The 14,224-nt window shown below is 61.1% G+C and overlaps 1 protein-coding gene across 1 annotated transcript; it reads right to left on the minus strand.

Annotated features, from left to right (window-relative positions):
- Nucleotides 1–207: 207 nt before the first annotated feature.
- Nucleotides 208–12,879, minus strand: ROBO3 (roundabout guidance receptor 3). Its single transcript, XM_039721768.1, has 26 exons — nt 12,732–12,879; nt 9,408–9,734; nt 8,585–8,742; nt 7,878–7,998; nt 7,665–7,803; nt 6,918–7,045; nt 6,714–6,838; nt 6,094–6,265; nt 5,794–6,005; nt 5,352–5,433; nt 5,099–5,267; nt 4,847–5,013; nt 4,493–4,614; nt 4,194–4,413; nt 4,004–4,116; nt 3,724–3,895; nt 3,427–3,600; nt 3,324–3,347; nt 3,221–3,254; nt 3,041–3,144; nt 2,754–2,963; nt 2,508–2,664; nt 2,273–2,440; nt 841–947; nt 680–757; nt 208–605 (listed from the first exon to the last, which is right to left on the minus strand). Exons 1-26 carry the CDS (start codon nt 12,877–12,879, stop codon nt 208–210), a joined length of 4,029 nt encoding a protein of 1,342 aa, XP_039577702.1.
- Between the last annotated feature and the right edge of the window lie 1,345 nt (nt 12,880–14,224).

The following is a 14,224-nucleotide window of genomic DNA, read 5'->3' on the forward strand; positions in this document are numbered from 1 at the left end:
TCCTTGTCCCTCCCCAGGGTCCTCATTCCTTGTGAATTCCTTGCCCCACCCCAAGAATCCGTGCCCCCCCTCACTCTGACGCCCACTGGCCGCGACCTCTGTGCAGCCCTATTTCCATGGAACCACTCCGAAATTAAAGAGCATCCCTCCGTGTCCCTGTGTTCCCGTCCCCACGTCCCCCACTCTGTCACCGACTCGCCCTCCCTCTTATCGCTTCTCCTGCGGCGGGCAGGGGAGCGGGGCCCCGGGGCGGCGGCCGTGCCCGGTGCCCTCGCCGCGGTCCCCGGGGGTCCGGCTGCGCCCCGAGCCGTGCCCGCGGGAGCCGCTGGAGCCGCGGGACGAGACGCTGCCGGTGGTGGAGCAGCTGCCGGACACCTGCCCGCGGTGTCTGCCCGAGGCTCTGCTGCAGGGGCCGGCCTCATCTGCAGGGGAGGGACACGGCTGGGGCTGGGCGCGGACCGCGGCCCCGCGCGGCGCGGTGCGCGGCGCTGCCTTACCCCCGCGGGGCGGGCGCGGGCTCACCCTGCGCTCAGCCCCGCTCGGCTCCAGCCCCGCTGCGGGCCCGGGGCTCTCGCCTGGCGGCGGCAGCGGCGGCGGCGGCAGCTCTGCGGCACAGAGGGAGGAGAGGGCTCAGCCCCCCTGAGCATCCCGAACGCCCTGGGGTTTTCCTCCCGCTCACCTCCCGTCTGCTTTTCCCGGCGGTAGCGGCTGCATTTGGGCTTCAGGCGACTTTTGGAGATCACCCCGCGGGTTTTCCCTGTGGGGAGGGGGGATGGCAGCGTCAGCCCCCCACACAGCCAGTGAGGCCCTCACCCACCCAGAGTAGCCCTCGGGGCTCACCTGTGCCAGGAGGGCAGAGGGCTCGGGGTGGGTGGCCCTCGCTGGCATCCGGCGTCACCGAGGGGCTGGGTGCCTGTGGGGGGGTGCTGACACCGTGGGGGGGTCTCCTGGCAAAGAGGGGGGGAGTGAAGGGTGGGGGGAGTGGCATGGGGGCTCAGTGGCCACCACCGTGCTGGCACAAGCCCTCCGGAGCTGTGCCAGAGCCACGAGAAGCCAGTGGTATTGTCACAGCTGGGTGGCAGTGGTGGAGGTGGGCTGAAGCGCCACAGCTGGGTAGAAGAGCCACAGCTGGATCACAGCTGGGGGGCAAAGGGGAGCTGGATGAGTGCAGTGGCTCAGCCAGGGTGGAGGACCACAGCCTGGCAAGGCTGTGATAGCACAGCTGGCCTGCAGTGGCACATCTGGAGCACAGCTGGATAGAGCTGCTCAGCCGGGTTACAGCCACACAGCTGGACTGCAGTGGCACAGCTGGACCACCACACATCTGGATTGCAAGCACACTGGCAGAATGCAGCTGCACAGCTAAATCTTGACACAGGTACATCATAGCACATCTGAACTGCAGCCATGCAGCTCGGTTGCAGCTGCCCAGCTGGGTCATAGCACAGCTGGATTGCACCATGGAGCTTGATTGCAGCTGCACAGCTGGAGTGCAGTGACACACCAGCACTGTGTGGCACAGGTGGATCATGGCACAGCTGGGCACAGCTGGATGATGATGGCCCCACCTGTCTCGTGATGGTGCAGCTGTATTGCAATGCCCCAGTCACCCTCAATGTCATGGATGTGTCATGACAGCACGGCCAGAGCACAGCTGGAGAGCAGGGGTGGATGGTGGCACCATGGATGGATCACAAAGAGATGCCTGGACCATGGCAGGACATCCAGACTCCATTGGGGCATCCAAACCCCAATGGCATGGTCAGACCATGGTGGCACAGCAGGACCAGATCATGACAGAGTGGCTGGATTGTGATGGGACACCCAGGCCATGGTGGGACATCCAGAGCCTGATCCAGAGTCCAGTGGCAAGGCCAGACTGTGGTGGGACAGTGGAAGTGGATCATGTAAACATGACTGGGCATGACATCCAGAGCTCAATGGGACACCTGGAGCTCAGATGACATATCTGGACCTCAGCAGCATGGCTGGACTATGACAGCATGGCAGAGCCAAATGGTGACAAAATGGCTGGGTTGTGATGGAGCAGCTGGACCATGGGGAGGCATCTTGACCCCAACAGAACATCTGGACCCCAATGAGACACCTGGACCCTAATGACACAGTTGGACCATGATGGCATGGCAGGGCTGGGCAGTGACAACGTGGCTGGATCGCAATGGAACACCCAGGCCATGGTGGGACATCTGGACCTCGATGGGACATCCAGACCCCAATGGCACGGCCATGCCAAGCAAGGCCCATCTCCTACCGGGGCAGGAGGGAGCTATCGAAGTCGCGGAGGCGAGGGATGTCCTCGGTGGTGCGAGGTGACGGCGTCAGCGTGGCGGTGGAACGGCAGCCGGACGAGGAGGTGGGTGAGGATGCAGCAGTGGCACAGGGCATGTCCTCACCAGGGTACCACACCTCCATCCCCAACCTGCAGGGTGGAGACCACCGGGTAGCTGCTGGGGGCAGCATGCCCAGCCCCCAAGCCCCACACTCACCCTCTGGCTGCCTCTTCTTCTTCATCCTCCTCTTCCTCCTCCTTCTCCTCCTCCTGGGCACACTGGCTGAGCTCACTGGCTGAGGGCGGTGGGGGCAGCAGCTCTGTCCAGCTCACTGCCGGCGGCTTCACTGCTTGCCCCAGCTTTGCTCTGGCCCCTGTGCCAAGGAGGGATGCTGGGGGGGCTGTGGGAAGGGCACCGCACCACGAGCACCCACGTGTGCCCCCACCCTTCCGACCACCCTACCGTGCTCAGCCCGGCCACGGGGCACCTGGGAGGCTGCAGCATCCACTGGCTGGGAACCCCCGCCAGGGTAGGAGGTCCCATACTGTGAGAAGGGACGGGGGAAAGTGCAGAGCTCCTCACTGTCAACCTCGATGGTGCTGTAAACCGGCCCCTCGGCAGCCCCCGCTCCAAACTGCTCCGTCTGGGCGATGTAACGGGTGATGCCGGCATCTGCAGAGGGTGACCAGCACCATCAGGGCTGATCGTGAACCCCTCAAGAGCCACCCAGCCCCACGCTGACCCCTCACCATTGTAGTATCTCTCAGTGGACCCCAAACACCCGGCAGAACTGGCTGTGCTGCCACCACGCCACGCATCCACCAGCCACGGGTAACCACCGCCAGCAGCTGCCCTGCAGGGGGACGGGGTGAAGGAATGCTGGTGGGCAGCCCTGGGGCTCCTGGGGAGGGCAGGGGGCCGGGGGTTACCTGGGGGTGCTGCGCACTGGAGCTGGGAAGGCGACTGTGGAGAGAGACGGGGGTGAGGGCAGCGAGAGGCCGAACTGGGACCCCGCAGCGCTCGTGGGCTTACCGGTGGGCGTGTAGGCAAAGGATGCTGCAAAGAGAGGGACGGTGGGTGGCTGATGGGAGAGGGGTGAAGGGTCAGGGGTCCCAGGGGCAGCACCCCCCTGTACCGGTGAAGTGGCTGAGCTCCTTCTTCCTGCGGCGGCGGCTGTAGAGCCAGGCAGCAAAGGCGGCGAGGATGACCCAGCAAGCGCCACCGACGCCGGCAATGAAGGCTGGCTGCCTGGCCACCTCTGCCAAATGCTCAGTCAAGCTGCTCCCAGCTGCTGGCTCCACCAGGGGGGCTGCAAGTGACACGGGAAAGAGGGACACACCGACGGGGTGCCAGGGAGCCATCCCCAGCACCACAGTGTGTGACCCTATCGTGCCCCACTCACGGGTGCCAGTTGTGACAATGAGGGACTCACCGATGTGGATGGGGACAGGGGCACTGCGGGCACCCACACCAGCACTGGTGGCAGCAGCAACCTCAGCACGATAAGGGACCCCGGGGACGAGTCCCTGCAACACTGTCGCCAGCACCGTGCCCTCCACGCTCTGGTTGATGTGGAAGCGGCTCTCATTGCCCAAGCACCAAATCTGGTGGGGACCAGGAGGAAAACATGGGGAACACCCATAAGGACGCCATGACATGGTGTCATGAGTGGGCAGGGGAGCTGCCACATGCCTGCTGCTGTCCACGCTTACCCGGTAATCACGGATGACCCCATTCTGCTCTGCCAGAGGCGGTGGCTGCCATGAGATGCGGACACTGGTACCGTTCCCAGCCACACTGACAGCTCGTGGTGGGGCACTGGGGGCTGCCGGTGCAGGACACATGGGGTATCACCTCCAGCTTGTCCCCAGGGACCCTCGCTATCCCCTCCATGGCACTCACCTGCTTCAGGGGTGCGCAGAGCCCGCACAGCGCTGTCGGGACCATGGAGGTGGTGAAAATAGGGTCGGACCTTGACCTCGTAGTCCTGGCCCCGGCGCAGCCCGGTGAGCAGGGCCCCCCGCTCCCCTGGTGCCCACGCTGTCTGTGCCTCCTCCCAGCGCCCGCCGCGCTGCCGGTACAGCACCCGGTAGCCCTGAAGGAAGGGTGCCTGGTGCTCCACCTGGGGACCCGAGGGAAGGTGGGATGGGGGGATGATCGACACTGGGAGCCCTGGACCGGTAGGGAGGCTCAGCACTCACGGTCCAGGAGAGGTGGACGGTGCCCAGTGGCAGCACCACAGGTTCCTTCAGGTGCACAGCCACCTGTGCCAGCTCCTGCTGCACCTGCTCAGGGTCCAGCCCTTGCTGCGTGGGGTTGGTGTCTGCTGCAAACATGAGAGGGTGGAGGGTCCACGCATATCTCCACTGGTGTCACCAAGGGAAGGAGCCGTGGTGACAGCGCATACCCATGGGAAACTCCACTGGCATCACTGGGCAAGGATGGACCCAAAGATTTTGGGTGCACGGGCACCTCCATTGGTGTCACCAAGTGGAGATGGACCCAAGGGTGGGGGGTTTGTGGGCACCTCCACTGATGTCACTGCTGGGTCTCACCTTGGGTGCGCACAGGCTCCGAGACGCCGCTGGGGTCACTGAGCCCGTGGGCATTGACCGCCCGCACCAGGAACAGGTAGACAGTGTCAGGGACAAGGCCGGTCACTGTGTGGGTCTCACCCTCCACACCAGCTGCCACTGTCTGCCACGGGCCACCCACTGCCTGGCTGCCGGGGGACAGAGGTGACTCGTGACAGGGTGGTATCAGGCCACCACACCATCCCTGCAGCCAGAGAAAGGCTTGTGTGATACCTGAAAGCCTCCACTATGTAAGAAGTGACATCGGTGGCACCACTGTCCTCGTTCCCTTTCCAGCTCAGGGTGACACTGCTTTTGGTAACGTTGGTGACCACAGGGGTGGAAGGTGGCCCAGGGAGGAGATCGGGTGCAGGGGAAGGCAGGGAGAGGTCGGATTCATCACCTGCAGGGAGATGCATGGAGGTCTGGGGTGGCTTTGTTCCCAGTGCCACGGTGTCCCCGTTGCAGTGAGATCTCCATGACCCACCTTGTACCTCCAAGGAGATGCCCCAGCGTGTCTCGCCCGTTGGGCTGGTGGCCACACAACTGTAGAGCCCGGAGTCTCTCACCTGCAGGGGGAAGATCTCCTGCCCCATCACCCTGAGCACCCATCACCTCAGCACCCACCACACTTTGTACCAACCACCCTGAGCCCCAGCACTGGTCGCACCCACCACCCTGAGCACCCACCACGCTCTGTACCCACCACCCTGAGCCCCAGCACTGCTTGCACCCACCACCCTGAGCACCCACCAGGATTTGTACCCACCACCCTGAGCACCCACCACACTCTGTACCCACCACCCTGAGCCCCAGCACTGCTTGCACCCACCACCATGAGCATCCCTCTCCCTTTGCTCCACCCCTGGCAGCCACTGCCCCTCCCTCCCTGCAGTACCCCACGGGTGCCCCTGCCGGGGCCGGCTCACCCGGAGGCCGGTGATCTGCAGGGTGCCGTTCTCCAGCAGTCTGGCACGGGGCTGGACACCTACCAGGGCACTGCCATCCTTCAGCCACCCCACGCTGCCCGGAGGGTCGTGGGCCCCCTCCCCACAAGGCAGCCGTGCTGTGGCCCCCACTGGCAGCACCGTCCGGTTCGTGGGAAGCAGGCTGAGCACCGGCGGCTGCAGTTCAGCGGGTGCTGCAGGGACCAAATCAGGAATTGCTGGGTGGTGGGATGGGTGCCACTCATACTGAATGTGCCAGATCTCCACTGGCACTGGACTTACCCCCTGTCACCTGCAGGCCTGCCCTGGCCAGGACACTGCCGGCCACGCTGATGGCCTGGCACAGGTAGTGGCCAGCATCGCTGGGCTGGACGCTGACGATGGTCAAAGCACCACTGGGGCTCACCCAGACACGGCCAGGAGGGACTGGGGGCTGGCCCGGGAACAGCAGGGTCTGACAGGGAGTGGGATCAGTGGGGAGATGGGGGATGAGGTGAGGACAGGGTTAGGGGTGGGAATGGCAATGGGACTGGGGACAGGGATGGGATGGGATGGGATGGGATGGGATGGGATGGGATGCGATGGGATGCGATGGGATGCGATGGGATGCGATGGGATGCGATGGGATGCGATGGGATGCGATGGAGATTATGAAGGGAATGGAATGGGGACGAGGATGTTATAAAGACTGTGATGGGATGGTGATGAAGTGATGAAGACAGGCACGGATGAAGATTGGTACTGGTGTGAGGTTGAGATGGGATGAGATTGGGATGGAGATGAGATGAGGATGGAGTGGGAACTGGGATGGGCATTATGATGGAATGGAAATGGTGATGGGATTGGGATGAGGATGTGGCTATGATTGAGTGTGGGGTCAAGGATGAGGGAAGGAGACAGACCTGGCTCCCCTCCTTCTGCCAGAAGACAGCGGGTGGTGGGTTGCCCTTGCTCTGGCACTGGAAAGTCACGCTCTGGCCAGGGGTGACAGCTTGGTCGTGGGGCCCAGTGACAAGCTGGGGGGGCACTGCAGCAGTGTGGGGAGAGACAAGGGCTTGTCTGGGCACTCCACAGCACCCAAGGGTGCTCCCCAGGGCTCCCCTTACCGTGCACAGTGAGGGTGCCCGATGCCTCCGACCTGCCCACGCTGTTATCAGCCACGCAGGTGTAGGTGCCCTCATCCTCCACCTGCAGCCGCCTGATCCGCAGGGTGTTGTCTGGCAGCACCTCCCACCTGGGGGAACCCCGCGAGGCTGTGGCACCAGCAGCGTGCTGGGGCACCAGCAGGGCGTAAGGTGCCGTGGCGTGGGGGTGTAGTGAGGATGGAGGATGGGATGGGAATGTGGGATGTGATGGGTACAGCGGAAATCTGGGATGCAGGAAAATGGGAGATGTGATGGGGGTGTGAAATGTGGTGGAGATGTGGAATGTGATGGGGATGTGGGATGTGATGGGGATGTGAAATGTGGTGATGTGGGATGTGATGGGGATCTGGGATGTGATGGGGATGTGGGATGTGATGGGATGTGGGATGCAATGGGATGTGGGATGTGATGGGGATGTGGGCTGCAGTGAGGATATGGGATGTGATTGGGATTTGGGATGCAATAAGAGTGTGGGATGCAATGAGGATTTGAGTTGCAAAGGGGGATGTGGAATGTGGTGGAGATGTGACTCAATGGGAATGTGGAATGCAGTAGGGATGCAGGATGTGCTGAGGTTATGGGATGCAATTACTTGATGCCAGGTGCTCCAAGCACGCCAGGCTGGCACACACTGATGCCGCCCAGCTGCACCACAGAACCCTGGCTGGCCTTGGTGTCCCTGAGCCACCCCCCTTAACCCCAACTCACCTTCCCAGTGGCATTTCACCCTCCTCCTTGCGCCAGCGTGCCGCCGGCTGCGGATCCCCCATCACCTCGCAGGCAAACTCCGCCGTCCCCTCCACCAGCACCACCTGGTTCTGGGGCCTCTTGCCAAATGCTGGGCGCTCTGCGGGGTGACTGTCAGTCCCAGCAGGACAGGACGCCCCTCCCTGACACCCCAAACATTCAATCCCCACGTACCAAAGACCACCAGCTCGGCCGGCTCGCTGTCCCTCTCCCCCACCACGTTGGTGGCCACGCAGACATAGACGCCAGCATCGCTCTTGTGAGTGCTGGCCACCATCAGCTTCCCACCACGGATCTGCAGGGAGAACAGCTCATCCCACATCCTCATCATATCCCACATCCCCATCGCATCCCACATCCCCGTCACATCCCACATCCACACTGTATCCCATGTCCACACTGTATCCCACATCCCCATCGCATCCCACATCCCCACTGCATCCTGCCCCCCACTGCATCCCGTATCTCCATGACATCCCACGTCCTCATTGCATACTCACACATCTCCCATCCCTATCAAATTCTGCATCCCCATTGCATCCCATATCCCCACCACATCCCAAATCCTCATTGCATCTCTCATCCTGACTGCATTCTGCATCCCCACCACATCCTGCATCCCCACTGCAGCTCACAGTTGCACCCACACTGTCATCACACCCCGTGCTTCCACTGCTCCCCAAATCTCTGATGCATCCCACATCCCTATCCCATCCTACATCCCATCTCATCCCATGTCCATGACACAACTCTCTTCTGCGTCCCCCATCCCCACCACAGTCCAGATCCTCGCTGCACCCCGTCCGTGTCACACCCCCCATCACGTCCTGTGTCCCCAGGGCATTCCTCATCCCCCTCACATCCCCTTTGGCCCCTCTCACCGTCAGGCGCTCGTCCTTGTCGCTGACCCGGACTCCGTTTTTCTTCCAGGACACGCTGGGCTCGGGGTGCCCGCGGGGCGGGACGCACTCCAGCACGGCCGGTTCTCCCGCCGCCACCACCACGTCCCCTGGGGGCTGTCGGAAATCGTCCCGCAGCACTGAGGGGACACAGCGGCCTCAGCTGCCCGGCCCAGGGGGCTGAATTGCCTTTAACACACTTTCATTTATCTCCATTGATTTTACTTGATTTTCAAGTGCTTTCAAATATTTTCATTTGTTCTCATTTACTTTCATGTATTTCCAATTATATTCACATCTTTTAATTTCTTTTACCGTGCTTTCATTTATTTTCACTCCTTCACAGTAATTTTCATTTATTTTCATTTATTTCCAATTATTTCCCATTTTTTCATTATTTCTCTTCATTAATTTGCACTTATTTTTTTATTTATTTTCACTTACTTTCAGTTATTTCCACTTTCTTTAATTTCTCTCTTTTCCATGTTTTAATTTCTTTTCTGTTATTTACATTCATATTCACTTCCTTGCTTTTATTTTCATTAATTTTCACTTGTTTTCTTTTATCATTCGTTTTCACTTAGTTTCATTTATTTCCAATATTTCTCACTTCTTTGAATTTATTTTCGTTTCTTTTAACTTTATTTATTTATAATTATTTTCCTATTTTCATTTATTTTCTCCTCTTCACTTGGCAACAGAGGCCTGGGGATGTGAAAGCCCCTCATCCCACCGGAGCAGGCTGGCCTTAGGGGTGACACCAGAACCCCAAATCTCCCATCCTCCCGACCCCCTCGGGACTCACCGGCCACCTCCAGGGAAGCATTCCGGCTGGTGGCCTCCCCCAGGTAATTCCTGGCCACGCAGACATAAACCCCCTCGTCGGGCTTCCCCCGCCTGCCGTGCAGGATGCGGAGGAAGAAGAGGGAGCCGCCCGGGAGGAGCGTGCGGTGGGAGCGCGGATCCTCCCGGTCCGTCTCCACCCGCTCCCCGTCCTTGTACCACTCCATCACCGGGGCCGGCCGCCCCTCGGCCTTGCAGCTCAGCGTGGCCGGCTCCCCCCGGGACACCAGCACATCCGTGGGGTGCTCCACGATGCGGGGAGCCGTGTCCTCCAGCGGGCTGTGGGATCCTGCAGGACAGCCGGGAGGGGTGGGGAGGGTTTGGGCGCTGAGCATCCTCGGCTTGTGCGGCACTCTCCCGGCCCTGCTTTGCTTGGAAGGCACGAGGGGAGAGATGAAGTGTGGCCGGGTCCCAGCCCAGCATGTCCCAGGGTGGTGCTGAGGGGAGGGAGCAGGACCACAGGACTCAGAGCATCACAGAATTCCGAGGATCACAGGGTCACAGAATTCACAGGATCCCAGAATCACAGGATCACAGAATTCCGAGCATCACAGAATTCACAGGATCACGGAATCACAGAATCACCAGGTTGGGAGAGACTTTCAAGCTCATCGAGTCCAGCCCAGCCCCAACACCTCAGCTCAACCCTGGCACCCAGTGCCACATCCAGGCTTTGTTAAACACACCCAGGGATGGTGACTGCACCACCTCCCCGGGTAGCCATTCCAGAACTTTATCACCTTTCTGTGAAAAAACTTCTTCCTGATATCCAACCTGTATTTCCCTTGGTGCAGTTTAAGACTGGATTAGGAGGGTGTCAGGCAAGGCCAGTGGGACAAAGCAGCTTTGCTCCCAGTAATGGCCTTTTCTCAACTCAACCCTGGCACCCAGTGCCACATCCAGGCTTTGTTAAACACACCCAGGGATGGTGACTGCACCACCTCCCCGGGCAGCCATTCCAGAACTTTATCACTCTTTCTGTGAAAAAACTTCTTCCTGATATCCAACCTGTGTTTCCCTTGGTGCAGTTTAAGACTGGATCAGGAGGGTGTCAGGCAAGGCCAGTGGGACAAAGCAGCTTTGCTCCCAGTAATGGCCTTTTCCACCCAGTTTCTACCCTGATCAAATGGGGTTGGGACTAAATTCTCCCCAAAATGGGGTTTTTCCATTAGCTGCAAGTGCTGACTCTCTGTAGCAGAGCTGGTCATTCTGGGCTGCAGAAAATGCTTCATTTTAAGTTTTAAAAAGCCCCATATTGGGGTTGTGGGGCTGTTCCAGAAAAAAAACAACCCCAGTAGGGCATGGGAATTAATCGATGGCCATTAATGCCAGGATAATTAATGCTCATTAATGCTGGGGCCAGCTGGGCTGAACTGCGTGTGTCCCCAGCACCACCTGGGCTGTCTTGGTGGTTCGGTCCCCAAGTGCCACTGCTGGCCCAGTGGCACAGGCACTCACCCCTGCACGCCCAGCCACACATATGCATTACACACACGTGCATGTGTGCACACATGCTTGCACTTACCCACACACATGCACGCATGCGCATTCAGGCAGGGGTGTGCATGCCGCTGACATGCACAGATGCATGTGTGTGTGTGCGTGCATTCATGCAGGGTGTACATGCACATATGCACGCATCTGCACACATGCATGTGTTCAGGTGGGAGATGTCCTTACACACACGTGTGTGTGTTCAGGCATGCAGAGGTGCATGCACACGTGCACATCACACAGGGGTGCTCATGCACACACATGCTGCACGTGCACTGGGGCACACAGAGGGGCAGGTGGGTCCATGCACATCCATGAACATCCACACACGCTCGGGGGGGCCATGAGCTGATGCTTACCCACATTGCTGCGTGCATGCACATGCATGCACATGCACACTGTACAGACATGCAAATGCTTGCACAATGTACAGACATGCACATGCATGCACATACATGCATACTGCCCATAAATACACACATATACACACATGCACACTGCACAGACATGCACATGTATGCACACACATGCACACTGCCCATGAATGCACACATGCACACACACATGCATGCACACGCACACACACACACCCCACACACGTCTCCCACTGGCACACACCCTTCCCCTGCTCCCCCCCAGCCTGGGCAGGATGCGGGCACAGGGGCTGCAGTTTGGGGTGCCCGGGGGTTGCCATGGGGACGGGATGTGGCTGCCATGGGGACGGAAGCGATGCTGCAGGGCACTGGGTACCCCGGGGGGCACAGCGGGGACCGAGGGGGCCGCAGCTGGCCCGGTGACTAATTGGGACAAGCAGGGGGTCAGGGCAGGCCCCCTCCTGTGCCCGGCTGGCTGTGCAGGGGCAGGGGCTCCTGTGAGGTTTGGGGACACCCCCGCCCCCTCCCCAGCCACCCAGGGCCAGCTGGAGGGGGACAGAAGAGGGGAGAAGCTCAAAACTGAGTCCAAATTCAGTCAGACACCCTCTCCTTCACCCCACTCTGTCCCAGACAGGGGTGATGGAGCTGGTTTGGGGACATGGGGAGGATCAGGGCACACGGAGCTGGCTGCAGGACGCTGGGATGGTTTAGGAATGTGGAGATAGTTTGGGAACACAGAGCCAGTCCCAGTTGGTAGTCTGGGGATTGCCTTGGGGACACAGGACTGGTTTGGAGACATGGAGTCTCTCCTAGATTTGTCTGGGAGTTGGTTTGGGCACACTGGGACAGGTTTGGGACACAGGGCTGGTCCTGGTTTGGAAACTGGGCATGGATGTGGGCACATGAAGGCTGTTTGAGGACACCGAGTTGCCCCTGGTTTGGGGTCTGGGGACTGGTCTGGGGACATGGGGACAATTTGGTGTCTGTCCCAGCTCACGGTCTGGCAGCTGATGAGGAACACGGGACAGTTTGGGAACAGGGAGCTGCTTGCAGTTCAGCATTTGGGAACACGGGGCTGGTTTGGGAACACCAGGACAGTCCTGCCTGGGGGAGAGCAGGCTGGTCTCGGTTTGGGGCTGTGGAGACGATCTAAGGACACCACACCCCTCCCGGGATTTGGTCTGGGAACAGGGAGCTGGTCCCAGAATGGGGACACGGGGCCGGTGTGGGGACACTGGGTCAGTTCTGCAGCTGTGACATGGGGCAGGTCCCGGTTTGGGGACAAGGGGACAGCTTGGGAATCCAGTGTCGGTGCTGGCGGGGTCCCAGCCGGGGCTGGGGGCTGCGGGCTGCTTCCAGCATCCCGGCTGGAGCAGGAGCAGGAACTGCGGGACGGGGAAGGAGCGGGGGGCACGTACCGTTCCCGGGGCTGGGATCGGGCAGGGGCAGCGCGGCGATGGAGCGGTTGATGCCGAGCAGCAGCGAGGAGGAGTTCGAGCCTTCGGCTCCCAGCGAGTCGGCGAACAGGTTCATCTGCAGCAGCGTCTTCAGCAGGTACCGCAGCATCCTGCCCGGCTCGGCTCGGCTCGGCTGGGCTCGGCTCGGCTGGGCTCGGCTCTGCACGACACCACCCGGCAGGGCAAAGACTGGCTCAGCTTAGCCCGATCCGGCTCAGCTCGGTTCGGTTCTGCTCGGCTGGGCTCGGCTCAGTTCAGCCCAGTCCGGCTCAGTTCAACCCGGTCCGGCTCAGTTCAGCCCAGTCTGACTCAGCCCAGTCCGGCTCAGCCCGGTCCGGCTCAGCCCGATCCTGCTCAGCTCAGTTCGGCTCTGCTCGGCTGGGCTCGGCTCAGTTCAGCCCAGTCCGGCTCAGTTCAACCCGGTCCGGCTCAGTTCAACCCGGTCCGGCTCAGCCCAGTCTGACTCAGCCCGGTTCGGCTCAGCCCGATCCAGCTCAGCTCAGTTCGGCTCTGCTCGGCTGGGCTCAGGCTCAGTTCAGCCCGGTCCGGCTCAGTTCAACCCGGTCCGGTTCAGTTCAGCCCGGTCCGGCTCAGCACAGTTCGGCTCTGCTCGGCTGGGCTCAGGTTCAGTTCAGCCCGGTCCGGCTCAGCTCAGTTCGGCTCTGCTCGGCTGGGCTTGGCTCAGTTCAGCCCAGTCTCGCTCAGTTCAGCCCAGTCCAACCCGGTTCAGCCCAGTCCAGCCCGGTTCAGCCCAGTGCTGCTCAGCCCGGCTCGACTCGGCTCAGCACAGCCCGACTCAGTCCGGCTCGGCTCAGCTCAGCTCGGCTCGGCTCAGCCTGCGGCACCGCCCCCCGGGTGGGGGACGGCCAGGGCGGTGCTGGGGCGGGGTGATGCGGGTGTCCCTGCGTGCCCTCCCCGTCCCCAAGGAGCGGGATGGGGACGAAGGCGGGGGATGCCCCGTGTGGGGTGGGGGCTTCGTGGTGGAGTGGAACTGGGATGAATTTCGAGGGGGCAGAGGAAAAGGGGGGTCCTAGGGCTGGAGGGAGGAGAAGGAGGAGATGCAGCAGCTCCCTGGCTTCACCCCAAATGACGTGACCCCACATGGGGCTGCTGTCACCCCCCACTCGGGACCCCCCTCAGTGAACCCCGAAAGGCAGCACCACCCCGCAGCCCCCGGGGAAATGCGGCTGTTGGAGTGAGTGAGGGACACTGTGGGGGTGCTGGGACCACCAGCGGCCTTGAATTTGTGGGGTCAGGGGGGAAACACGGAGGAATCGGCACACGGTGCCATTGAATCCGTAAGTAGCAATTGGCCGTTTAATTACTGTGCTGGGGCTGATGTGGGAAGCAATGAGCGAGCACCCGGAGAGGGGGGGCTGGGGGAACTCATTAGGGAGGTTCATTATGGGGGGCGCTCCTGGGAGGAGCTCGCTACAGGGTTATTTTACAGGGGC

The sequence above is a fragment of the Passer montanus genome, unplaced genomic scaffold (genome assembly GCF_014805655.1).
Source record: "Passer montanus isolate IOZ18808 unplaced genomic scaffold, ASM1480565v1 scaffold47, whole genome shotgun sequence".
NCBI lineage: Eukaryota > Metazoa > Chordata > Aves > Passeriformes > Passeridae > Passer > Passer montanus.

What these genes read in the sequence shown, in the direction of transcription:
- ROBO3 (XM_039721768.1), bottom strand. Translation starts at nt 12,879, where the DNA reads ATGCTGCGGTACCTGCTGAAGACGCTGCTGCAGATGAACCTGTTCGCC. An exon ending in TCTGCGCACCCCTGAAGCAG is followed by an intron (nt 4,117 to 4,193) that starts GTGAGTGCCATG and finishes CTGCACCGGCAG; the next exon opens with CCCCCAGTGCCCCACCACGA. An exon ending in GGGTCATCCGTGATTACCGG is followed by an intron (nt 3,896 to 4,003) that starts GTAAGCGTGGAC and finishes GGTCCCCACCAG; the next exon opens with ATTTGGTGCTTGGGCAATGA.